This window comes from Chlorocebus sabaeus, chromosome 23, assembly GCF_047675955.1.
Source record: "Chlorocebus sabaeus isolate Y175 chromosome 23, mChlSab1.0.hap1, whole genome shotgun sequence".
NCBI lineage: Eukaryota > Metazoa > Chordata > Mammalia > Primates > Cercopithecidae > Chlorocebus > Chlorocebus sabaeus.
Window position 1 is genome coordinate 58,586,720 of NC_132926.1, and position 25,355 is coordinate 58,612,074.

General features: G+C 34.8%; 1 protein-coding gene across 3 annotated transcripts in view; it reads left to right on the plus strand.

The window, feature by feature from the left end:
• Positions 1-25,355, plus strand: part of CEP120 (centrosomal protein 120) — a 76,848-nt gene that overhangs the window by 28,658 nt on the left and 22,835 nt on the right. For all 3 annotated transcript variants that reach the window (XM_008014258.3, XM_008014257.3, XM_038008590.2), the window contains 11 exons: positions 1,121-1,348; positions 2,346-2,562; positions 3,901-4,075; positions 5,769-5,918; positions 7,307-7,489; positions 9,366-9,462; positions 9,560-9,712; positions 10,245-10,334; positions 14,511-14,603; positions 15,407-15,568; positions 20,120-20,242. In XM_008014258.3, coding sequence (XP_008012449.1) covers positions 1,121-1,348; positions 2,346-2,562; positions 3,901-4,075; positions 5,769-5,918; positions 7,307-7,489; positions 9,366-9,462; positions 9,560-9,712; positions 10,245-10,334; positions 14,511-14,603; positions 15,407-15,568; positions 20,120-20,242 — 1,671 coding nt within the window. The remainder of the gene's footprint in view (positions 1-1,120; positions 1,349-2,345; positions 2,563-3,900; positions 4,076-5,768; positions 5,919-7,306; positions 7,490-9,365; positions 9,463-9,559; positions 9,713-10,244; positions 10,335-14,510; positions 14,604-15,406; positions 15,569-20,119; positions 20,243-25,355) is intronic.

Here is a 25,355-nt window from a genome sequence, read left to right on the forward strand (position 1 = left end):
ATAGGGTGGTGGTGTATACGGTTAGATATTCATTTGTTTAAAATAAAGTAATGGACAGGAGGTGAGAAGAAGCATTAGGAAATTTTAGAAGAACTGAATTTTAGAGATGGTTCTACTAAACCCAAGATATTTAGAAAACTGAAGACTATATAAAATGATGACATGCAGGAAAAAGCAGTTTGAATTTTATTCTGTATCTGACCTATCAGTCCTTACCAAAAGTATTGATTTATGTATTAGTTTCTAATGGAGGACATTTACATCATAAAAATACTTTTTTTTCCAGCCCATAAAAATATTACACCTTAATATAATAACTTTGAGACTAAGTTACAGGTCTCTCTTAACTCTTTCACTGATGATATTAGAGCTAAATATATTTTACAACATGAGTGCTTGTTGATTATTCATTAAAATACTAAGTTTGCTAAGGCTTCAATCTAGTAAGGGAAAATAAGTTATATATAATTTTCTGGAGCAGTCTTTTTTTTTTTCTTTTTTAACTTGTCAAAAGGTGGTAATATTGAACTTTTAATTAGCTATCAGTGATTAACTGTATATTCCACTCCAGAGATATTCTTTTACTTACTGTTAAGCACTCTTTTTAATATGAGGTCTGAAAAGCAAGAAAAGAGAAATACTCAAGATATCTTATGAGTGAAAAAAACAAAACTATTTGAGGTTTTTAAATTCCAAATCAGGATTGATCCACTGACTTAGTTTTTGAAACCGTGTTTAAATTAATGGTAAAATGGAAATAGAAAAATGTTGAGGTATTTTTTTGTTTAAATTCATGCATTAGTTATTTTCTTATACACTTTGCATAGTAAAATATTAAAGTAGTTCATCAAAGAGGCAGAAAAAGGAGCAATAACATACGATTATGTAATACCAAAAGAAATGAAAAGGGTAATAACTATTATTGAGTTTGCAGTAAACTGTGTTTTATCACCAGTTTTAACAGTTATGTGTGAGAATTCATTACTTAGTCGCTTCAGGTCAATGAGGTGCATTATATTTTCTTTCCGTGAATCATTTTACAACTTCTTACTAAGTTTATGATGTTTAGGAAAAAGGAGAAAGTATAAAGCCCTATTTTGATTTTTCCCTTTCACATTAGATTCATCTCTGCTGTGGAGACCAGTCACTTGGAAGTACAGAAATACCTTTAACTGGATTACTTAAAAAGGGCAGTACAGAAATCAACCAGCACCCAGTCACAGTCGAAGGTGCTTTTACCCTTGACCCTCCAAACAGAGCCAAACAGAAGCTTGCACCTATTCCTGTGGAGCTAGCCCCAACTGTGGGAGTGTCTGTGGCTCTGCAGAGAGAAGGCGTAGACTCCCAGGCAAGTAGTGGCCCTCCTTCATTCCCCCGGCTTCACTAGTCCCACTCATGATTACTTACAAAAGTTGAATTTCGGAAGAGTTACCTTCATAAGGATATATTTATTAATCTTAATTAGTGGCCTGTGTTATATGATACCCCCTTTCTGAAAAGACCTTTCTGAAAAGTGCTGTGACTTCTGTTGTGTTTTATAAGTGATCCTACCCAGAGCCCTCTTAGCCTTTGGGACAGTCTTCTTGTGTAGTGGAAACCCACTTATGGTCTCCCCCACCCCCAACTCAGTTAATGACTAAGGCAGAAAAGGAACTCCAGTGAAAGAGAACATTTTTAGACCTAGTTTCTGAGAATCTGCATTACTGGTATCTTTTTGGTTAATGCAACCGAAGCCAAAATAAAATCCTTGGTTCCTTAGTGCTTTGTAGTCCTCATACTCTCTTTAGTCAGTTTTCATAATACAGATGATCATTTATTTGGCCGTGTATTTTTTTTATTATATCTATTCCCAGAATCAACTTTATCTTGTTTTTTCAAAAAGCTGATCTTTATACAGGTTGTGAATTAAAGATAGAAAAACCGAAATGAGTGTTTAAAAGAAATATATACATATATTTTTAGTGGGGAGTGGAATAAAGGAGAGAAAGAAAGTCATACTAGACATCTATTTTTTCTCTTTAGGAGTATAGTTCTCCGTTGTACTGCCTTGGTAAGAATAACCATTCCCAGGGACACCTATGCCTGACTTCTTTTCTCAAATATCCTTTCTTACCCATTAGGATGCATTTTGGTATTCAGCTCTGGATATCATATTTCCTCTGTTCATCTTCCTTTTTCTGGTCCTAGATGCTATAAAGAAATTTGCAAATTATGAAGAAAAATAGACTAGGAATATCCAAACTGGGAAAGGAAGCTTATATTTTTAAAAAACAACGCCAAGTTTTTTGCTTAATTATGAAGGAAAGTTCTTTGCAAATTATACTTTATTTAAAAATTGTTTTTAGTCTTTAATTGAATTAAAGACCCAGAATGAACATGAGCCAGAGCATTCAAAGAAGAAAGTTTTAACCCCCATAAAGGAGAAGACACTTACTGAGCCAAAATCACCAAGAGTGTCCCCTGTTCCATCTCACAACCAGTCACCTCCAACAAAAGATGATGCAACAGAAAGTGAAGTGGAAAGTTTACAGTATGATAGGGACACCAAACCAAATCCAAAAGGTAAGGTTTTTTTGTTTGTTTGTTTATAGATCTTTGAGGTATTGCATTTTGCAGCCATCTAAAAACTGACTATGAGAACTTAAATGAGTTTTAAGTAAAAATTATGGGATTGTTAAGAACCAATAAGGTTGGGCGCGGTGGCTCATGCCTGTGATCCCAGCACTTTGGGAGGCTGAGGCAGGCGGATCACCTGAGATTGGGCATTTGAGACGAGCCTGACCAACATAGAGAAATCCTGTCTCTACTAAAAATGCAAAATTAGCCGGGCATGGTGGCTCATGCCTGTAATCCCAGCTACTCGGGAGGCTGAGGCAGGAGAATTGCTTGAACCCAGGAGGCAGAGGTTGTGGTGAGCCGAGATCGAGCCATTGCACTCCAGCCTGGGCAACAAGAGTGGAACTCCATCTCAAAAAAAAAAGAAAAGTAAAGAAAAAAACCCACCAATAATGTGTGGAAATATAAAAAATTTCAATGCAAAGTCATTGCAATCTATCTAACTTCAAAATAGAATTCGCTAAATTTATTTAAGGGATTTTTTATTTTGTACACTGGAAATATCCTATTCAATAGACATTAAATAATACAGTTTTTGCAAATAGATTTTTTAAATGATTAGATTCTTAAATATGTTGAATTTTAGAGAGAACAGTTATTAACTGCCTCTTATAGTAGACTCATAATAACCATTTTTGATCCTAAAGTTAAGGGAGAGTCTGATAATGCATGATTATCTGATTTAATAAAAAATTTCCTTCCATTGCAGTTATAGTTAGTAGTGTAAATAACTAGTAGTGGATTAGGAGTTAGATCTCTTTGCTATAAGTTACATCTCTGTCACTGAGTAGCTGTGTGACTTAGGCCACTCACCAAGTATCTCTGATCTGTAATAGGGTTGGACTAGATATCTGTCTTTTTAAGTTTTAGCCTTCTGTTATTTTAAATATGCCTACAATAACCAAAACTACTTTAAAAAGGTGATGTCATTATATCAGTAAGTCTCATATACAGCCCTTCAAATGTTAAGTTATGTGCCTCCTGGAAATAAGTTAGTGCCTGCTAGGCTGCAGTCATACATATTTCTCTGTTGGTTCTGTACATTTTTTATATGTGTTGAAAGTAAGCTCTTTTTTCACACAATTCTAGAATGGAAATTGAAACCTGGGTTATTTTGTGTGAGTTACTTTTAAGATACTTATACCTCAATTCATATGTTCATGAGACAGAATAGCCCAATTCCTGCTTAAAGGTAAATGAGATGATAGCCTTAAACTCTCTCTACAGTTTAAGAGAAACTGTTATCAAGTGTGATTGTTTTGTTTTATTTTATGTTCATTTTAGCCAGTTCTTCTGTACCTGCTTCACTGGCCCAGCCAGTGACTACATCCAATGCTTCAGAAGTAGCTTCAGGACAGAAGATTGCTGTTCCAGCAACATCACATCATTTTTGCTTTTCAATAGACTTAAGGAGTATACATGCCTTGGAGATTGGTTTTCCAATCAACTGTATATTAAGGTGTGATTTGATTTTGTTTCAAAGTATTATTTTCTGAAGAGAAAGGACTTTCCTGTGTTTGGGGAATTGCAAAGAGAAATGTCACCAAAGAAGTTATAACATTTGTTAAATCAGTGGACTAAAAGGGGGTAAGGCTATATCCTAATGATTTTGAATTCAAACAAGGGTAGCATTGGTAGAGGAGAGGTAACTGTCTTATCTATTCTGTTATAATAATTGTAGGCATTTATAATAATTTAAGTAATATAACTATTATATGTATTTTGATATACATAATATGCCATTTAAAGTACAGTGCCTCTTAAACTTCAAAAGTGCTTTTTTTCTGGAAAAAGGTATTACCGGTCAAAATAATGGTAGTGTATTATCTGATTTTTCTATATAACTGTATTATAATGGGAGCTCATATTCCTAATACCCACATTTCATAGCTATGAATCTAAACACCATACTTAATCAGCTGTAAGTGGAATGTGTCTACATTGTTCTATATTAAGAATTTTATATAATATATATGTCAGTTAAGTAGTTTTACACAGTTTGTTTTTAATGATGTTACATTTTTATAGTCTTTTGTGCCTAAGATATAAATTAAATATAATACAATAATGTGTTTAGTTTGGGGTAGTTAGCATCTCCTCATAAATTTCTTTGGAACAAGCATTAGCATTTACAAAAGTTGAGGAAATAAATTGTTAAATCCACTTAACACTCTTCATAGAATTCACTTGATACAGACTAATAGTTCTATCTTTGAATCATTTTAAGGCACTTTAAAAATGCTGACCATTTAACTTTTTCTGTTTGATAAATTTTCATACAATGCTCTCTATTGGTATGGAATTGTAGTTTGCAACTGTGTCATGGAATTTGTTAGGTGACACTGGTATTTGAAAAGTTTCTCATCTGCATGACTTCCTTTATTTATTTATTTTTCTTTTAATCACTAAATCCTGTAGTGTGGTGGTAAGCATAGGGAGTTGAAACTCTAGGGCACTTAACTTTCTCAGAGATAACTTGATTTAAATGGATATGTAATTATATAGGAATTGGGTGAATACATAGAATTCTTGTTGGAAAGCAGTTTTTACTATTAATGTTTAAATTTTAGTTCTCATGTATGAATAACAAGACGCAAGATTAAATTTAAATGAGCAATATAATATCTTTATATTTGGCTTTAAATACAAAGTAAGTTCAGCAGTAGTCAAGCATTCTTCCATTTAATCTAGCGTGGGTTTGTGATGAAAGGGAGAAACAGTGTTGTTATGTCACTCTCTGATTCATCCATAATACATTCGAATTGCTTGCATCCTTGCAAGATTACCATAATTACCAGATTACCCTGAATGCATCCTTTTGGAGTTGACTAAGGGCTTTTTATCCCATAAAAAATCAGGACACTATTGTATAAAAGAAACTAGGTTTACAAATAAATTTAGGAAACATTTCTTGAATATTATATGTGGCAGAAACTGCCTGTGTCCCTGGGAGTGCAGAGATAAAAAAGGTAGGACATGTGCCCTCAAGAAACTTCTTACACGGATGGCAGATTGGTATTTCTACCATGTTTCTATTAAAAAGTTATATTTGCTCATAATATTCATATTGTACTTTTTTTTCTAAAAAACAGACTAAATCTCTGTGTATACCATAAGATTTTTTTTTTTTTTTTTTTTTTTTTTAATTCTAGGTACTCATATCCATTCTTTGGAAGTGCAGCTCCTATTATGACTAATCCTCCTGTAGAAGTTCGGAAAAACATGGAAGTTTTTCTTCCGCAATCTTACTGTGCATTTGATTTTGCAACTATGCCTCATCAGCTGCAAGACACTTTCTTAAGGTAATGCATACAGTGTGTGTATGATATTAATTATTTTAAGTCAATTCTTGAAAATTTGTATTTTATTAAAAAGGAATTCCTATAAGTTTAAATCCATAGCAGTTTATGCATTTGAGGATCAAGAAACAAATTTACTAATGACGTGTATGAAATTTGTGCATCTGCTACAGGGTTTTGCATGGTTTATTATAAAGGTTCTTTTTAGATTCTCCTGTCTTATTTACCTGAATTTAGATATTTTAACTTTGTTAAAACAAACTATATGTAATGAGGGACCTTTGAAAAGTAGTCTTGCCTTTTCCTAATATAATATGGAAAGATAAAAGGCTAAGAACTAAATATTTTTGTTGATTCACTGAATGAAAAAAATTGTTTTTTCTAATTTTCTGAACCTATAACTAGAGATGTTAATCTGACTATCTGAAATGGATTCATGAAAAAATCTGAGATCTGCAAAACACCTTTCCTTTCTCAGAGTATCACAATTCAAATTTATACATTATTTAAAAAAGAATGAAGGGTAACTTAAATCTAACCATTTGTGGTAATTACAGCATTTGAAGGTTTTTATTACATAGAAAATGGTACAAAAAATGTAATAGTAGGCCTGGCATGGTGGCTTACACCTGTAATCCCAGCACTTTGGGAGGCCAACGTGAGCAGATTGCTTTGAGCCCAGGAATTTGAGACTAGCCTGGGCAAAATGGCGAAACCCTGTCTCTACAAAAAATACAAAAATTAGCCAGCATGGTGGTACGCACCTGCAGTCCCAGCTACCCAGGGGGCTAAAACGGGAGGATCACTTGAGCCCAGGAGGTTGAGGCTGTCGTGAGTTGTGATTATGCCACTGCACAGCAGTCTGAGTGGCAGAGCAAGACTCTGTCTCAAAAAAAAAAAAAGTATAGTCATGAATTACTTAAAGATAGGGATACATTATGAAAAATACATTATTAGATAATTCTGTTGTTGTGAACATTGTAGAATGTATGTACTTAGACAAACTTAGATGGTATAACCTACTGTGCACCTAAGCTAGATGGTATAGCCCATTGCTTTTAGACTGCGAACCTGCACAGCATGTGACTGTACTGAGTACTGTAGGCAGGTGGATAAAGGTAAGTATTTGTGTATCTAAACAGAAAAGATACAGTAAAAATATGATATAATTTTATGGAACCACCATTGTATACGAGGCTCATCATTGATGAAAACATCATTTCATATTTGCTGCCTGTGAAATTTAGTGTTCAGTCTAACAATTGTGTTAGATGACATTCCAGGTAACAAAAAACATCTTTGACTCTGTTAAGGGAATTCAAAGAATTTAGTTCAGAAAAGACTTTAGGTCAGAGTTGATAGGTATGAACACATGTTTCTGTCTTCCTTAGGATTCCATTACTGGTTGAACTATGGCACAAGGATAAAATGAGTAAAGATTTACTTCTGGGAATTGCGAGAATCCAGCTTTCTAATGTCTTGTCTTCAGAAAAAACTCGTTTTTTAGGTTCTAATGGTGAACAGTGTTGGCGTCAAACTTACAGTGAAAGTGTGCCTGTTATAGCAGCGCAAGGGTAATGCATTTCACAGAATTGGTCTTTGCTTTTTCTTTTTAATTCGTTGAATGATTTTGATTAGCCAGCTACCATTTCACCCTTTCATAACCTCTTTTTTCTGATCCACCACTTCACCCTTTCATAACCTCTTTTTTCTGATCTTCTCTGACCTGTGGCAGCTATACCCCACTTTGCTGTTTAGCTTTCTGATACGCATTTCACCTCACAAAAGTCAAGAGTCTGTGCTACCATGGTATTGTAACTGTCAGATGGCTAATTATTTTCCTTCCTCTCTCTAGCTTTAGAATTTTAAATGCAGGACCTATTTTTTTTTTTATTTTGTAATTTGAGATTAAACTTTATAATGTGTTTTATATTATTTTGCATTGGGAATGGTTGAGACTGTTTTCCCACTTAAAATATTTTACTCCTACCCCAAATCAAAAGTCTGAGGACATTATAGATATTTGGCAGTCAGAGGCAGTTTTTAAAATAATTATTGGTTTTTTGCCCTGAACTTCATTGCCACAAAGAAAAACTTGAGTTTTTTTTTTAACATATTTTAAATACAGTAAAATACTTGTTGAATTATCTTTTTAAAATTAACAATAAAAGTTTAAAATTTAATTTAACATTATATATCGTATGCCCTTTATTGTTAAAGACTAAAAAAAAGATAGAAATAAGGCTCAGTAAAATTTTAGATCTAAAAGTATTATTGAAATGTCTTTCCTTATTCCTCACCATTCATAGCCATTTTGTTTCAACTCCTATTATTGAAGAATCTTTCTTAAAAATTAGCATTTTTTCTGTCATCATAAGATAATAAAATCATTAATAATGAAAGCTGTTTTAAAGCTATTTTAATGCTGCCTGTTTGCTACGAATATTTACTTTTATTGCCCTACTTTGTAGACAGAAAGTTTTAGGAGATTTACTTAAGTGAGAACCTTAGGTACTCTCAGGAGTTTCTGTCAGATATAGTAATGTTTCATTTAATCTTATTCATTTCTTCTGAAATCTGTGAGATTACAAGAAGAAAATGTAAAAGTTGGTTAATTAAGATTTCTAATTGTGTGAGAACCTTCATTCAAGTTTTGTTTGACCAGAGTATATTTGATTTAGACAAAATCATGGTTTTGTATTGCTAATATTTTCTTCTAATATTTTCTCTTGTTTTCATTTGGCTAATGGCAAATGCTGCATGCAGTTCTATGATGCAAAGAGGTGCTCATTATGATAATACTAACATATAATTATCCTAGAAGCATTGCTTGTGTGCCAATTATACCTAGAGGCATTGCTTATATCTAATAAAATAATTATGAGTGTGTACATCCCAGGAAAAGTAGAAAAAAGAATTCAGAATAACCAATATAATCAAAAGTAGGGGAATTGTTAAGTATATTTTACTACATAAATTCATTTGTATATTTTACAGACAATAAAAAAAATCACATTTTTAAATGAATATTATGATGTGAGAAAATGCCCCTGATGTAAATAGGAAAACAAGACAAAACTATGTGAAGTCAACATGGATGTGTGCATGTATATCTATATGTAAATAAAACAGGAAGGAAATAAACTACATATTAGCAATAATTACCTGTGGGCAGTAAGATTTTAAATTTCACCTTTATACCTTTTACAACTCTTAATGGGGTCATTTTGTAGTAAACGTATGCATGTATTTAGAAGGGTGTTTGTGATGATCAGTTTATATATAGAGAAGGTGTTGAAGCCTACAGAAGCTGCTGCAGTTTCAAAAACAATAGAGTTAGGTGCAGAAAATGTTGCTTACTCCCCATTGCTAAAGCACTGTGGAAATAAAAGGAAAAATAATATAAAAGTATTTCTGTGAATTTTAAGGTATTTCTTATTTTATTTGTAGATCAAATAACAGGATAGCAGATCTTTCTTACACAGTGACTCTAGAAGATTACGGACTAGTAAAAATGCGTGAGATTTTTGTCTCTGATTCATCTCAGGTAAATATAATTTAATCTTATCAAATTATTTTTTAAAAGGAATCTAATGTGCATATGTGTGTGAGTGTTTAAATGTACTTTTTGGTTCATCTCTTAGGGTGTGTCTGCCATACAACAAAAGCCATCTTCTCTTCCTCCAGCACCTTGTCATTCAGAGATCCAGACAGAGCCTCGTGAAACCTTAGAATACAAAGCAGCACTTGAACTAGAAATGTGGAAGGAGATGCAAGAAGATATATTTGAAAATCAGGTTACTTTTTAAATGTTACTTTAAAAATTGTTTTGTCTACTCTGTATATTTTTCCTTCTCCATAGCAAAGTTTAATCTCTAAGTTCTGTAGGTACTTTATCTAATTTCTTTGAATGTCAACAATGCCTTACTTTAAAAAAAAAAAAAAAAATTGAGAATCAAAAATACCTGAAATGTGGCAACTTGGCAGAAGCCACTCAGAATTCTGTAAACTTTCTTCATGATTATTGGGTAAAATTAGGAAGTTACTCTTTAAATTTCATGTCCTCATTTGGCACACCCTCCTGGAACTTGCATCATTAGTCTCCAAACAAGTTAGAAAGCACAACCCACTGTTAGCTTTATACTTTCCTGAAGTGAACTCAAATGGATATTATTTGCCTCAGGCATTTTTTTTTTTTTTTTTTTTTAAGAATAAAAAAGAATGCGTGAAAAAATCATATTAGTGATTAGTATCGGTTCTTTTACAACTGATTCATTTATTTGACATATTTGGGGATTTCTGGCGACTTTATTTTTCTTCCTTTTGTAGCTGAAGCAGAAAGAACTGGCTCATATGCAAGCTCTTGCAGAGGAATGGAAGAAAAGGGACCGAGAAAGAGAATCACTAGTAAAGAAAAAGGTAATAACTGTGTAAAAGTGAGGAAGAAAAGGAAAGAGAATCATTAGTAAAGAAAAAGGTAATAACTTGTGTAAAAGTGAGGAAGAAAAGGAAAGAGAATCACTAGTAAAGAAAAAGGTAATAACTTGTGTAAAAGTGAGGAAGAAAAGGAGGAATATTAATGATAGTATCTTGTATTTGCATTAAAGACAGTCTCTGGAAGGAATAACTAATTATAGTGGTGATATGTTGGCATGGAAGAAGTGGATGGTGGCTCTGGATAGAAGGGAGGCATTTCACTGTAAAGTATTTTGTGCTTTTGGAATATGCAAATGTATTACCTATTCAAAAAATATATAAATATAGGCCAGGTATGGTGGCTCACACCTGTAATCCCAGCACTTTGGGAGGCTGAGGGAGGATTGCTTGAGGCCATGAGGTTGAGACCAGCCTGGACAACATAGTGAGACCCCCATCTCTTAAAAAAAAAAGTGTGTATGTGTATGAATATACAAAAATGAATAGAGAAAAACCCTGCTGATGTGTAAAAAAGAAAAAGATAGCACATTTCAATATATATATAACTACATATTATAATCTGTAAGTTAATAAGATGCCTCAAATGTTTAACCTATTTTTAAGAATTATGAAATAAATCACATTTAAAAAAATGATAACATGAGACCATCTGATTTTATTTCTGAAGCAAGAGCTTAATATTTGTCCATTTACACTCACGTTATTAAATAAAACAACCCTAACAGTTAGACTTTCTTCAAATATTCTATTAATAATTTTAGGACTTTAGAAATACTCTTAGTGGTTAGTCAGTATTCAGCTTCAGATTTGAGGGGATGGCTCTACAGGTCTCCAGTGCTCCTTCTCTCTGTAACCCCATCCTCTCATCAACTCTAGTTGCCTCAGCCTCTCTAGTCTCCATTCCATTTTCTCAGCTCAGCAAGATTGCTAGTGTCTGTTTGGGTTCCCCTTTCTTGAGCTACAGTCTTCAGGCAGTAAGCTAGATATATTGTAGGGGTTGCCTTATTTATTTCCCACCTTTTAGGGATCATCGTCCTGTGCTGCCAGTTGCCCAATGGCTGAAAAGAGTTGTTTCATAAATGTTGTTTAATTTGTGTTTGTAGAGGAGGGCCATTTGTCTTTTATGGGTGGAAACAGAAGTACACAGGCCTTTGATTTTAAAATAACCATATCAGCTTTTTCTAACTTAATTCTCACCATTAAAAACTTGAATAACCAGTGAACTTTTTAAAAAGCTGAAAGACAAAAATAAGAGTACATCAAAGTCTCTATTCTTCAGAAAAGTTCAGATAATCAATATTACAATAATTAGAAGCCCTGACATACATTTTAACATTATACTAGTTATCTTGTTATTTAAGAGTGAGTTTTATATTAAGTAATATTTATAGACCTCACCTATTAGATATTCATTGAATCTGGGGGAGCTGGAAAATATCATTTTAAACATTTTAGCCTAGCCTTTTAGACAAGATGAGTTTATCCTTGAACCATTTTTCTTCATTGCTGTTAAAGAGTATTTTAGTATTGAGGTCTGCAAAATTCAAATCAGGAAATATTTGAAAAGTTAATAAAATTACTAGAACCGTGACAAAAATTCAATTTGTGCCATAATTAAACTTTCTGTGAAAACTCACCAAGTAATTTTTGGTTTATTGTCATTTTGGTAATAATGATCTTTTCAGCTGAAATTTGTAATTGGTTTCCATTTATACAGCTTCTACTCTTTCAGCCTGAAATGATGAGTTCCTGGCTAGTTAATAACTCCAGTCAGAAAACCATGTGATACCTACCTAATAAGTGATTGTGCTGTTTACTCAAATTAATCATATGGTAAAGGTAGATTTGAGATTGAGATTTGCCCTTCTTTCAACTTAAGTGCATTTTTGGGACCAAATACTTTAATTCGTTTGTCTTAAAGTATCCAGTCTTGCATGGGATCAGTTTTTCTTTTAAATTTTTTCAACCACTACAAAATAAAGTCAGTAGTGAGAAAAAAAAAAGTTGCTTTTCAGTATGATCAAATATTTTAAAGCTAAATACTCAGACTCTCACTATAGTATTTTTTATTTTTTATTTTATTTTTATTTTTTTATTTTTTTATTTATTTATTTTTTTTTTTGAGACGGAGTCTTGCTCTGTCGCCCGGGCTGGAGTGCAGTGACCGGATCTCGGCTCACTGCAAGCTCCGCCTCCCGGGTTCACGCCATTCTCCTGCCTCAGCCTCCCGAGTAGCTGGGACTACAGGCGCCCGCCACCTCGCCCGGCTAGTTTTTTGTATTTTTTTTAGTAGAGACGGGGTTTCACCGTGTTAGTCAGGATGGTCTCGATCTCCTGACCTCGTGATCCACCCGTCTCGGCCTCCCAAAGTGCTGGGATTACAGGCTTGAGCCACCGCGCCCGGCCTAGTATTTTTTAAATGTCAATTTTATGTGAGCCTTTTCTGTTTATTTTTGTTTTATTTACCTAATTTTTTTTTTTTAATGATGTATAACTTCTTTCATACTTTGAAAATTTACCTGAAGGAGTAAATCTCTACGTCGTTCATGTTCTGCCCTCTGGAGCAACTGAGATATACTCTGTCTTACATATGACTGTCCATCAGATAGCTGAAGATAGTCATTACCCACATAGAAGGAAGAGCTCAGTTCTACAAAAGGGAGCATGAGGAAGTGTCTGTAGATAAGATCATGCTTTCACTTTGGTGAAGATTGGTGGATATTGCCAGGTAGACTCAAAAGGTATTCCAGACACAGCCCCTATAGCAAAAGGCAAAGAAGTTTGAAATAGACTCTACATTAAGAAAATTATAAGTAGTTTGATGTTGGAAGAGGGGAGGAAAGAATGTGCCTCAAGAAATAAGAGAAGTTGATGCCCTGGAGAATAAATGATCTCATAATCCATTATGTAGAGTTTAGACTAGATACTGTAGGGTTTTTTTAACCAGGCCTTCCTGAGAGAATGAAGCCCTTAATACCCTAAGGGATCCAATATTGGTAATAAATTAACTTTATCCTATGCATCTAAAATGGTAGTCATGTACCATTTTAGGAGAGGATGGAGAAAATAATTAAATCATTTTCTGTGTTTTGTGTTTCAGATGATAAACCCTGGTTGAGAAAGGTAGAAATATCAGAATTTTTTAAAATGAAGATTTTTATATAAAATAAGATAATTAGGTTTTCATTCTGTAACAGTAATTCTGATGGAAGTATAGTGGATAGAATAGAGGAATGTGAAACTAACGTCCAGGAGACCAGGAAAGCAATATGTCTTAAAGAAAACGAAAGCCAAAAACTTACAGTAGCGAAAGGTTATGGAGAAAAGATGGGTGTTACAGAGATGATTTTAAGGAGGTTTAGGACCTCAAGCGCTAAGACGTCCTCACGGCTGCTCACAATCCTACTGCTTTCCCTAGTCAATTCATTTTCTCACTCGCCAGAACAGTTAGTTTTTGTCTTAACAGACAATCCTTCCTCATCCTTACTCAGTTTATCTCTGTCTTTGAAACACTTCCTCTACTTGGCTTCTTTGACTATACTTTTTTTGGGGGCTATACTTTACTACTGTTGTATTCCGCTGTCTTCACTGGTCTCTCTTTCCTAATTTTCATGCTAGATTCTCCTCATGTTGGCTTTATGGCTTGTCCCAGAGCCCTGTCCTCAAATATCATCTTTTCTTCTCTCAGTATGCTCACTCCTTTGATGATTTCATTCACTCTCTTGGCATTATATACACCAAGACACCCACCACACACACACCCCCATCCCCTTACTTCTTCCCTGGACTCTGCACTTGGCTATTTAGTTGCTTACACTACATACGCATTTCAAATTTAACAGTCTTTTGTTTCCATCCTCTGTAAATTTAGATTAAGTCTAATATATTAGAGGATGTGGAAATCATAATATATGAATAACAGTTAAAATTTGTGTTTATCTTGGAGAAGAAAAAAGACCAGAAGGAGGAAATATGGCTATCACCAGTCTCAAATTCATAAAAGCACGTTTTTTTCTTTGAATTGGAGGATGTAAGTTACGACTTTCCTATTCTCAGGTCCTGTGTTTCAGTGAAATGATACATATTTTTGAATTTGTATGTGTTTTAAGTTTGGGAGAAGGTAGGTAACTTTTTTTTTTTTTAAATACTATATTTTAGGTGGCTGAATATACTATTCTAGAAGGAAAACTTCAAAAAACTCTAATTGACTTGGAGAAGAGAGAGCAGCAGCTTGCTAGTGCGGAATCAGAGGTATTTCATTCATCTATCAAATTTTTTTTTTTCCAGCATAGAGGGATTTCTTGCAAAGTAGAAATACTATTTTGAAAGTTAGGTGCAAGAGAACCTAAGAGAGAGAGAGAAGGGATTCAGGATGGGCTGCTTATAAGAATGAGACAGCAAAGACTGGAACTAGAGGGATTCCATTTATGGGAATCTTACGTAATTATTTACAAAGAGGTGGAAAGTGGTGTTATTAGTAAGCATGTCATCTATCACATATCTTTATTTCACAGTCTATATATGAAATTCTTACTGTTTATTACTTTGTGCTCTATATATTTCATGAAAATTGTCTTTTAGACATGCAGAAAACTGCTGTTCAAACTGCTATTCAGCATATCTTACATATTAGAATAGGTAGAAAAGTATGTCAGAGTGTTTAAACTTAATAGTGTAGATATGTTCCTAATACTAAGGCTCTATTCTGTGCAATTAGGCAAGAATCAGATGTTTCTAAAAGAAGAGAAACTTGGGCATATTTGCTTACACAATTAAAAAGGTTTTATTCAAATGGAAATGTTAAGTGGTTAGGGTTTTGAAGTGAATTTATACAAATTGTTTATAGATTTTTATATGTGTGTATAATAGTATTAAACAGTGATTGAAAATTTATAATGGTACAGTTGAACATTAACTGTCTAATAACTGAAAAAGATGTGAAAATAAATTTGTAAATATCCTGAACATTTGAGTGTATAGAAAGATATTGGAATATTGAATAGTATAATACAGCTAGTAATAAACCAGCCTCTTAAAGATGCCTTTGTTTTAAGCTTCAAAGAGAAAAAAAGGAACTGCAATCAGAACGTCAACGGAACCTGCAAGAACTGCAGGACTCTATCCGTAGGGCCAAAGAGGACTGTATTCACCAAGTAGAACTAGAAAGGTTAAAAATCAAACAGCTTGAAGAGGATAAACACCGCCTTCAGCAACAGGTTGGATAACGTACTTATCGTCTTTTTATGCTTAGTTTATTTGCATTCTAATAATAAGAGAAATAGTTCACTACTAAAAAGTGGTAAAATTCACAGTAATTTAGACTATTAATCATATTTATTGCACTGAGATTCAAATATACTTTAAGTTGGATCTTCTAACTATTTTGTGTGAAATTGTGCATATTTCAGGTCATTTCCAACTTAAATCTTTTTCTGATAAGTCTTATTCTTCATGTAGCACTAAACCAAATTCATTTAAGGACCAAATTTAGTTAAGATCCAAATTTCATGAGAGAATTGTCAGTGTTCCTATTTCCTCTCCTCATACTCAGTAAAACTGATTGATATAATCAACAGTGTTGTCCTTGTTTTCGTATTTTCTCTTCTCAACTTCCACAAAACCACTCTCCTTGTTTTTTTCTATCTTTCTGGCCACCCTCAGGCTCTTTTGCAGGCTTGTCTTCCTTTAACCGTTACATGTTGGACTTCCTCCAAGCTCAGGACTTACTTTCTGCAAAAACAATCTTATTCATGATTTCATGCCCATGATTTCAGAGACAATCTGTACATCTGGGGACTTTCACATCCAGGGTCGTATCCAAGACCTTACCTTTGCCCTCTAGACCCATATATCTGATTGCCTTTTTGGCATCTCTATTCAGATGTCTTAAAGGCATTTAAAACCCATTGTGGCCCTTCTCTCCATACTTGACCTTCTACCTGTAAATGTTCTTTGTTTCAGTGATGGGCCCCTCTAATCTACCACTCATGTTGTAGCCAGAATGATATTTTTGAAATTTGGGAATCTTGATACTCTCCTCTTTAAAACCTTTCAGCATTGTCTTGTTGCTCATAGGACAAAGATCAGAATCATTGCCTTGTCCTGCAGCCCTCTGCGTAGATCAGAGCCTGTCTCTCTGACTTCATCCCACACTCTTGTGCCTGTGCTGTATACTCTCTGGCCATGCTTGTCTTCCATCAAGTTCTCAGGCATGCCATGCTCGCTTCACCCACAGGATCTTCATGTTTGCTGCATTATCTGGGCCTGGTGTACTCTGTTCCTCTTTTGGTTTTAAGCTAAAGCATCACCTACTCCTAGAAATCTTCCCTATTTCATGCTCCCCAAGTCTAGGTCAGGTTTTCATTTTATGGTCTCATAGGACATTATTCTCCTATTCTTTTTCTTTATGATATGTCATATCAGTTTGTTTTTATTTTCATTAGCATGATAATTTAATCAGTATCAGATTGTTTGCTCCATGAAAACTGTTCTGGTTTATAGCTGTATCCCAGGAGTCCAGGCCAGTTGTCAACACATAATAGGGGCTCAATAAATATTTGCTAAAAAAAAAAGAATCAAGCTGTTAAAAATTAAGCTTATCTTTCTTGAAAAATTCCAGTGTAGATTAGATATGTATGATGAATGCCTCCCAAGTCTTCAGTAAATTTTCTCATGAACAGTTTCCACAGCAGCACAGGGCCATTATTTAGGTGGTTGTAAAAATATGAATTTGATTGTTACCAAGTAGGGTAGTCTCGTTTAAAATACAAAAGATAAAGTTGTAAAAGTGAGCACTTGTGGTGGGATTCACCAGTAATGCTTGTCTTCTTCCACTTAGCAGGAAGATTCAACCATCTAGAACAAAGGCTCTTAACACGTATTAGAGTGACCAGGAGAGCTCTTGAGAAATAGCATGTTTGTACCTTGTCTAAGACTGGTATAAGCAAGGCACGGTGGTTCAACTTGTAATCCCAACACTTTCAGAGGCCAAGGTGGGAGGATTGCTTGAGCCCAGGAGTTCAAGACCAGCCTGGGCAACATGGCAAAACTGCACCTTTGCAACACATATAAAAACTAGCCAGGCATGGTGGTGCACACCTGTGGTTCCAGTACTCAGGAGTCTGAGGTGGAAGCATCACTTGAGCCCAGGAGGTCAAGGCTCCAGTGAGCTGTAATCACAACATTGCACTCCAGCCTGAGCAACAGAACAAGACACTTTCTCAAAAAAAAGAAAAAAGACTTGCAGATAGTGTTGTATATTGTGTAGTTTACTTCTTTGTAGGAATAACTAACTTTGGTGGGAAGAACTGGTATTTTGGAAAAATTACCCGGAGCACACTTCTATTCTTGAACTACTGTTCTAAAACCTGGGGGAAAAAAGGGGAGGTAAGAAGGACAGGAGAAGTTACCAAGATGCCCAGATTGCTAAGTCCATGACTGTATACATTTCACATTTTAGGTATGGAAAAGCTCTTTGGGCCCTTACCTTGACCATGTTACATGTATTATACACACAATTCTAACTAGACTGGCAGAAGGGACAGTTAAATACACTGTCAGTGAGAGCTGATGAAGATAAAGTATCTGTACTCAAATAGATTATAGCAGGCACCAGAACTCAAATCACTATATTTATGGATCACTTAGCAAAGGAAAAAGAGCCCAACATGCCTTAATAACTTACTGCTTTAAACCCTATTGTAACAAGAATTGTTTATGATAATGTTCTGGAATTGTGAAGAAACTACCAAATTTAATGTTTTCTTAGCTTTTGTTTAAAACAGAAAAGTGAGAGACTTTAGAAAGGTTTTCAATTCAACTTTGGATGTTAAAAAATAGGTAAACTTCTGTCATACGGAAAATTCTCATGTATGGAACACCACATTACCTAAAGATGCTAGATAAATCCTAATTATTACTGATGATTTCCATTTTTGCTGCATATTTTCTTAGTATTAATATTTCAGATTTAGGTAAGTCCTACGCCTTAGGGAAGAGATAATTGGTTTATCTAATGATAGATAGTCATAGCAGTACATGTTTTTGGAAGACATCTTCAGCAATCTTTGTTCGCATTTCAAAAAAAAATCTCATTCAAGAAGAACATCTTCATACCTTTTTTTAGAAAAAATTTGAAACTATTCTAAAAGAAATTTGAATGTTCAGTCAAGGCTGACTGTCGTGTCATTTTGTTTTTCAGGAAGTATTGACTGCTTTAATGAAAGCATTATTCAAGGGGATGAAGAGGTCTGAAGTCGCTTTTTGCCCCTGCTACTGACTTAGCTCATTAGGTCTTTGACACTACCTCAATTATTTAGCTTCTTTGACTTTCAGTTTTTTTTTTTTTTAACCTATTAGTATGAAGGAATTGAACCAAATAATCTTTAAATTACCTTAACTTGTAATAATATCTGAATTTGTAAAATTCATATGGTACCAAACTATAGAAACAAGAAATGCTACATTAAAATTGAGCTTATTTTTATTTACATGGATACTTATCTGGCATATCTGTAATGCTCAGTCTTTTTTTGGCAGGGGGTCAGGATTATTCATTTTTTTCACATTTTATTTTCATTACATTGGACCAGGCAGAGTCATGCACCAGAGTATTGATGATTATGTTATTCTTTTGCTTTCAAACAGAATTGGGATCCAGGTTGTAACTGTCTCTAAATTCAAGATCTGGAGCAGAATCAGAAGAGGTTGACCACTGCTGCTGGGGCCTAGGGGTCTCTGGGAAAAAGGAGTCAGCATGGAGCTGACTATGGAGGCCTTATGTTCCAGGGCTCCATTGGGGTACCCGAGGATCTTCCATGTGGCTCAGAGGAGCTCCTCAAAACACAGGCCTGGAGTTACAACTTGGGAATTGGAAGGACGACCACATTTGTAAAGACAGAACCTGAAAAGATGTCGTCCTTCCATCTGTATCCCAGAATCCTGTGTAGGCCTTTTCCTTAAGTAGAGGGCCAGGGTTGGGTTGTTGGCCTCAAAGTAGTCTGGTAAAAGTCTGGAAACTTGTCACCATCTCTTCTTTATGCTCCTGTGCTTTGGACACTGGGCACTTGCTTTAGACTATTCCTGATTGTTCGTCCTCAACTCTTCAAACTCAAGAAATTTCCATTCTTTTAGTAAACTGAATCTCCCGGTCACTCCTTGATTTACTTAACTGGGCTGATGGTTTTTCTGGTTTATTTTTCCTTCTTTGTTTTCTGAGCATTTCTAGATATATTAGCCTGAAATCTCTTTCTCTGTTTTTATTCCTAAGTCTTCTCCTGAGATTCTTTTCCACTGTAGCTGTAGGGCCTAATCCTGGGTTGGCAGAGAACTTGCACTTACTCTGCTCTAATGGAATCCAGGAGAGACAGAGTTGCCTTAGTGTTGAAATGTGTTTGCTCATCTCTGCTTCTGTTGGTCTCTTGCTGAATTTTTTCTTACATGCGACATCTTAGTGTAAGTGTAAAAAAAGTGTATTTCTGAAGGTAACTTTTAAATTTGACATTTGAGCTTTACCAAAAACATTTTCATGATACTGTTTGATAAGAAATTTCATACTCTTCAAAAGTTTTTGTATAATCAGTTGATTTACTGAATTTTTAATGACTAAGGATCTTTATTTTCCTCATTATACCTTAGCAGTTTTCCAGATTTTCTACTATGAGCATGCTTTAGAATGGAAAAAAAAAAAGGACCCTGTTGAATTGAATTCTTTATTGTTAAACTTTGCATATCATTGTTTTGAAATGGCTAAACTTTTTTTAATACAGCTTAATGATGCTGAAAATAAGTATAAGATTTTGGAAAAGGAGTTCCAACAGTTCAAGGACCAGCAAAACAACAAACCAGAAATCCGTCTACAGTCTGAAATAAATCTTCTCACCTTGGAAAAGGTACACATGTTAATTTTGCACAGTTTAACTAGTCCCAGTGATCAATTTATAAAATCAATCAATAATGTATATACAATGTAATAATGTTTTGCTGTAGTGTTCTGATGTCAAATAAGAACGCATCAGAGAATTAAAGGCACATGATATTATTAGTACTTGAATTTCTTGGCTTATGTCAGTTGTAGCTTATACAAATTAGAGTCCTTGGTTGCAGACATCTCAGAATTGACTAACTCTAGTAAGGAAGGAATTTACAAAACTTTCAGGAGGCTAAAGAACTAGTTTCAGACTATGGGCAGGATAGGGGAAGCAAGGCATAGCCAAGATCCTGTCAGAAAACAGTCTACTTTGGATGCTCCTGTTGGTGCTGTCACTGCCATGTCACTGGATTCCTGCTCTCTGATTCTAGTGTCATGCTGTTGAACTGTTTTGTGGTAGCCATTGTGAGTACTCTCTCCATGTATCACCCCTGTAGATTCGATGTCCTAGATAGGAGTATTCATTTGAACTACAGACTTGCAGTCTGTCTGTCAGCTAGAAAGAAGGGATGGTTGTCTTATTTTGTTTTCTATTGTTGGAAGCCATGTTCTTCTCATTTAAATTGAGATTCCTCCACAAACAGAACGTTCAGGTGCTAGGCATTAAAAATGTGTAATGTCCATTAGACAATCTGAGTTTGACAATATGTTCTTGCATTTTATGATTTGATAACTTTTAGGCATGATTAAAAAATATATAGCATTCAGAGGAAAATAACACAGGTAATACATGGGAAAATTACCTTCAAAGTTTAAGGATTTGATTGTGCCAGCCATTCCCTGTCTTTTCCTACTCAGCTTTGTGTTGAAAGTTTCCTTGCCCTCATAGACTCGCCACCAGGGGACACTAGCAGAAGACTGGTGGGTGGAAGTTGGATCTATGCTGCAGTAGTTTTTTCCATCTCTCTCCTTCCTTTATTTCGACCCGCAGTAGTAGAATCTTTTTATGGTTCCATGTCCCATCAGAGAGCCCTTCTTTCCAGCTTTCTTCCTCACTGTCGTTGTAGTTCACTGAACAACAGAGCTCCGGTGAGCGTTTCCTTTGGGCATTTCTATAGTTTGGCTCTGTGTCCCCACCCAAATCTCATCTTGTATCTCCCATAATTCCCAGATGTTGTGGGAGGGACCCGGTGGGAAATAATTGAATCATGGGGGCAAGTTTTTTCTTGTGCTGTTCTCTTGATAGTGAATAAGTCTCACATCATCTTATGGCTTTAAAAAAGTGGGAGTTTGCCTGCACCAGCTCTCTCTTTGCTTGCCACCATCCACATAAAATGTGACTTGCTCCTCCTTGCCTTCTACCATGATTGTGGGGTTTCCCCAGCCACGTAGAACTGTGAGTTCTCCATTAAACCTGTTTCCTTTGTAAATTGCCCAGTCTCAGGTTTGTCTTTATCAGCAGTGTGAAAACAAACTAATATAGGCATCATGTTGACATTCAAAAAGTTTCAAATGTTGGAGCATTTTAGATTTTCGGATTAGAGATGCTGAACCTGTAGTAGTAGTTTACAAAATACGGCTGATAAGAGAATGCTGGAAGTAAAGGTAATTTTTGGCCATATGGGGGAAGGTCTTAGATGCTAAGTTAAAGAATTCAAATTTTATCTGGTAAGAAAAGTCAGATGTTACTCCCAAGTTTGTAAGATTGGTGTAATGGATGTTAATAGAAATGAGTTTTGATGAATCATAATCAGAAAGCAACACTGGGGACTGCGTGCAGTGGCTCATGCCTGTAATCCCAGCACTTTGAAAGGCACGGTGGGCAGATTGCTTGAGCTCAGGAGTTCAAGGCCAGCCTGGGCAACATGGAGAAACCCTGTCTCTACAGAAAAAAAAAAAAAAAAAAAAAAAAAAATATATATATATATATATAAAATGTGTATTATATGTACATTATATATATAATGTATGTGTATATATAAACACATACACATATATATGTGTATATATAATGTATATACACACTAGCTGGATGTGGTAGTATGTACCTGTTGTCCCAGCTACTCAGGAGGCTGAGGTGGGAGGAGCACTTGAGCCCAAAGAGGTTAAGACTACAGTGAGCCATGATCCCACCACTGCACTTCAGCCTGGGCAACAGCAAGAACTTCTCAAAAAAAAAAAAAAAAAAAACAAAGTAGCATTGGAGAGTGAGAGATAGACTTCCATGTTTGGGAAAATGGACTAAAGAATAACAATCACAGCCAAGAGTACTTTGAGAGAAGTAGTGTCTGGTGTCTGCTAAAGTGTGGCAGGGAGAGAAAGACTATGGAATAGCTTCAAAATCTTTTACTTAATAAATCCAGCACTCAGATCCTTAAAGCTTATGTTGAGATACTATAATCTGACAGTAGGCTGTAGAATAGATTCCTTTAGGAACTTTTAATACTTATTGTGTACTTTTTATACTTATTTCAGAACTACCATAATCCAAACTAAATTCTAAACTTTCCAAGGCAGAAACCATGTTACCATGTTATAGCTATTTTCATATTACCTGTTCTTAGGACAGCACACTGTACCTTATAGCACTGAGTAAACATTTTGTTAATCATAATGATGAACCAGCACCATCTTTGCTACTCAGAATTTTCATTTATTCAGCAAAAATTAATGGAGGGCGTGTCGTCATCTTGGTACAAAACTGTTTTGAGATGTTAAGTTGCTGCTAATCATTCCACCAGCTATTTATTGAGTACTTTCTGTGTTCCTAGGATTATAGTTAGTCTTGCATTGAACAAGACAGATTCCTCAGGGAGATCCATTATAGAGGAGAGAGTAAAAAAATAACGAGATCATTTTTGTTTATGTCAAACATAAAAGTAATAAAAAAGGTGATGTCATATTGAATGTGGCGATGTAGGTGGCCTGTCAGGATAGATACTACCCCACATAAGGTGGTTAAGGAAGGCCTTTTTGAGGAGGTAACTAACATTTTAATTGGGACCTGTGAGAAGAGAAGGAGCTAGCAATATGAAAAGCTATGGAAGGTGTCCAGGGAACAGCTACAAAGGAACTAAAGTGGGACTAAGCCTGGATTGTTTGAGGTTGAGGACGAAGGCCATCCTAGAGCATGAGGGAAGGAGAATATACAAGATGAGGTTCAAAGTATGGGCCATTAAAGCCATGACAAGGAGTTTAGGTCTTTATTCTAATAGAGTTATAGGAGTTTAGGTTTTTATTCTAATAGAGTTATAGTATAATAGTCGTTAACAGTATGAAAATGAGCCACATCACCTTGGTTCAAATCCTAGCTCTGCCACTTGGTTTACTTTTCTGTACTTATTTCCATATCTTTTAAATGGAGGTAGTAAGGTAATAAGGTCGATGACAGATTTAAATGACTCAGTATTTGTAAAATGCTAAGCACAGAACCTAGAACATTGTTTTACTTAAATCCTGTGTTTGTAAATATAAGAGTTAAGTAAATAATGAGATACCATTGAATTGTTTTAAGTAGGAGAGTAACTTAATCTTTACATTAAGGAAAAAAAAATATTCATCTAGTGTGTAGGAAATGTGTATTAGAGGACAAAACCTGTCTCTTTGGCTTATGACCCATATATTCAACTGCCTACCCAACATCTTTTCTTGAATGCCTTAGAACAGTAGTTCTCAAACTTTTGGACTCAGGGTCTCTTTATTGATAATCACTGTATTAGAAATGGTAAAAAAATACCTAGATAACATTTTTATGAAAAGTATTTTCTAAAACAAAAAATTGAGAAGAGTAACATTGTTTTACTATTTTACAAATCTCTTTAGTGTCTGGATAATAGACATCTGAATTCTTATATCTGATTTTGAACTCACTCTGTTGTGATACTATACATCATGTAGCCTCTGGAAAACTCCAGCATACATTCATAGAAGAATGAAAGTGGAAAAGACAAATAATCTTTTGGTATTATGAAAACAGTGTCCATCTCCTGGACCCTTGGAGGTCAGTCTTCAAGATATCCCAGAATGTCCAAAACTAAACTCAGTCATCTCCCTGAAATACATTTTTCATCTAGTGTTTCTGAACTCAGTAAATGTTTCTGTAGCCTGTTAACTGCCAAGCTATCTTGGGGTACTCTTATGCCCACATTGATTTAATTGCAAGTCTTAATTGATTCTTTTTCTTACCTGTTTGGACAGTCTCTTCATTTTTCTGCCAGTGAACTTGAATCCAGCTGGACATTTCCTACTTCTAAAGTATTTCTGTGTTTATAAATATGAATTCTTTTGTACCTACCAGAAATATTTAAAGCACTCATTGGATGTCACATTGATTCTCAGAAGATCTATTACATGGGTGTCTAAGAGTACTTCTCTTTTACCCTGGGGAAATTTAAAGACCAGAAATCAAAATAGTAACAGAGGTATTATCTTATTCATCCCTGAATATAGACTGGTTGACTAGTAATATCCACGATAAAAATAAATTTTAAATGACTTTTAAAATTTCTTCCAACTACGCTTTTATCAAAAGGATAAAAATCATTAAACATATTAAAGGTATAAGCAGTACTGTGAGCTTGCATTGAGAGAGAAAAGTACATAATTGATTTGCCTCTATTTTAGACTTAATACATTCATCCAGCATGTTTAAGTGCCTAGAGAAACAAGGCTTTTCAGCTCTTCTGAAAATTCCTTGTAAATCTTTTTGGAGCCAGAAGAGGGCAGAATCTTATTTCTTAAAATAGTGACAAAGAGATAATTGCACAAAAAGAAAGACCCAAGTTAAAAAGTATCTGATTTAATTTGTAAGCTCTGGTTATGTCTGATTGAGAACTTTTTACTTTTCTCATTACCTATTCTTTTCAGTGTAATATGCATATTCCCATTTTTTACTGAAATTGTCTGAAAATAAGTTAACATAAACATATGGTTTTAGCAAATGGAATTGTTGATTCTTTTTAGAGGTTGCGTATCCCTTATCCAAAATGCTTGGGACCAAAGGTGTTTCCAGTTTTAGATTTTTTTGAATTTTGGGATGTTTGCATTGTATTTACCTGTTTAGCATCCCTGATCTGAACATCTGAAGTCTGAGATGCATTTCTTATGTGTCATGTCAGTGCTGAAAAAGTATTGGA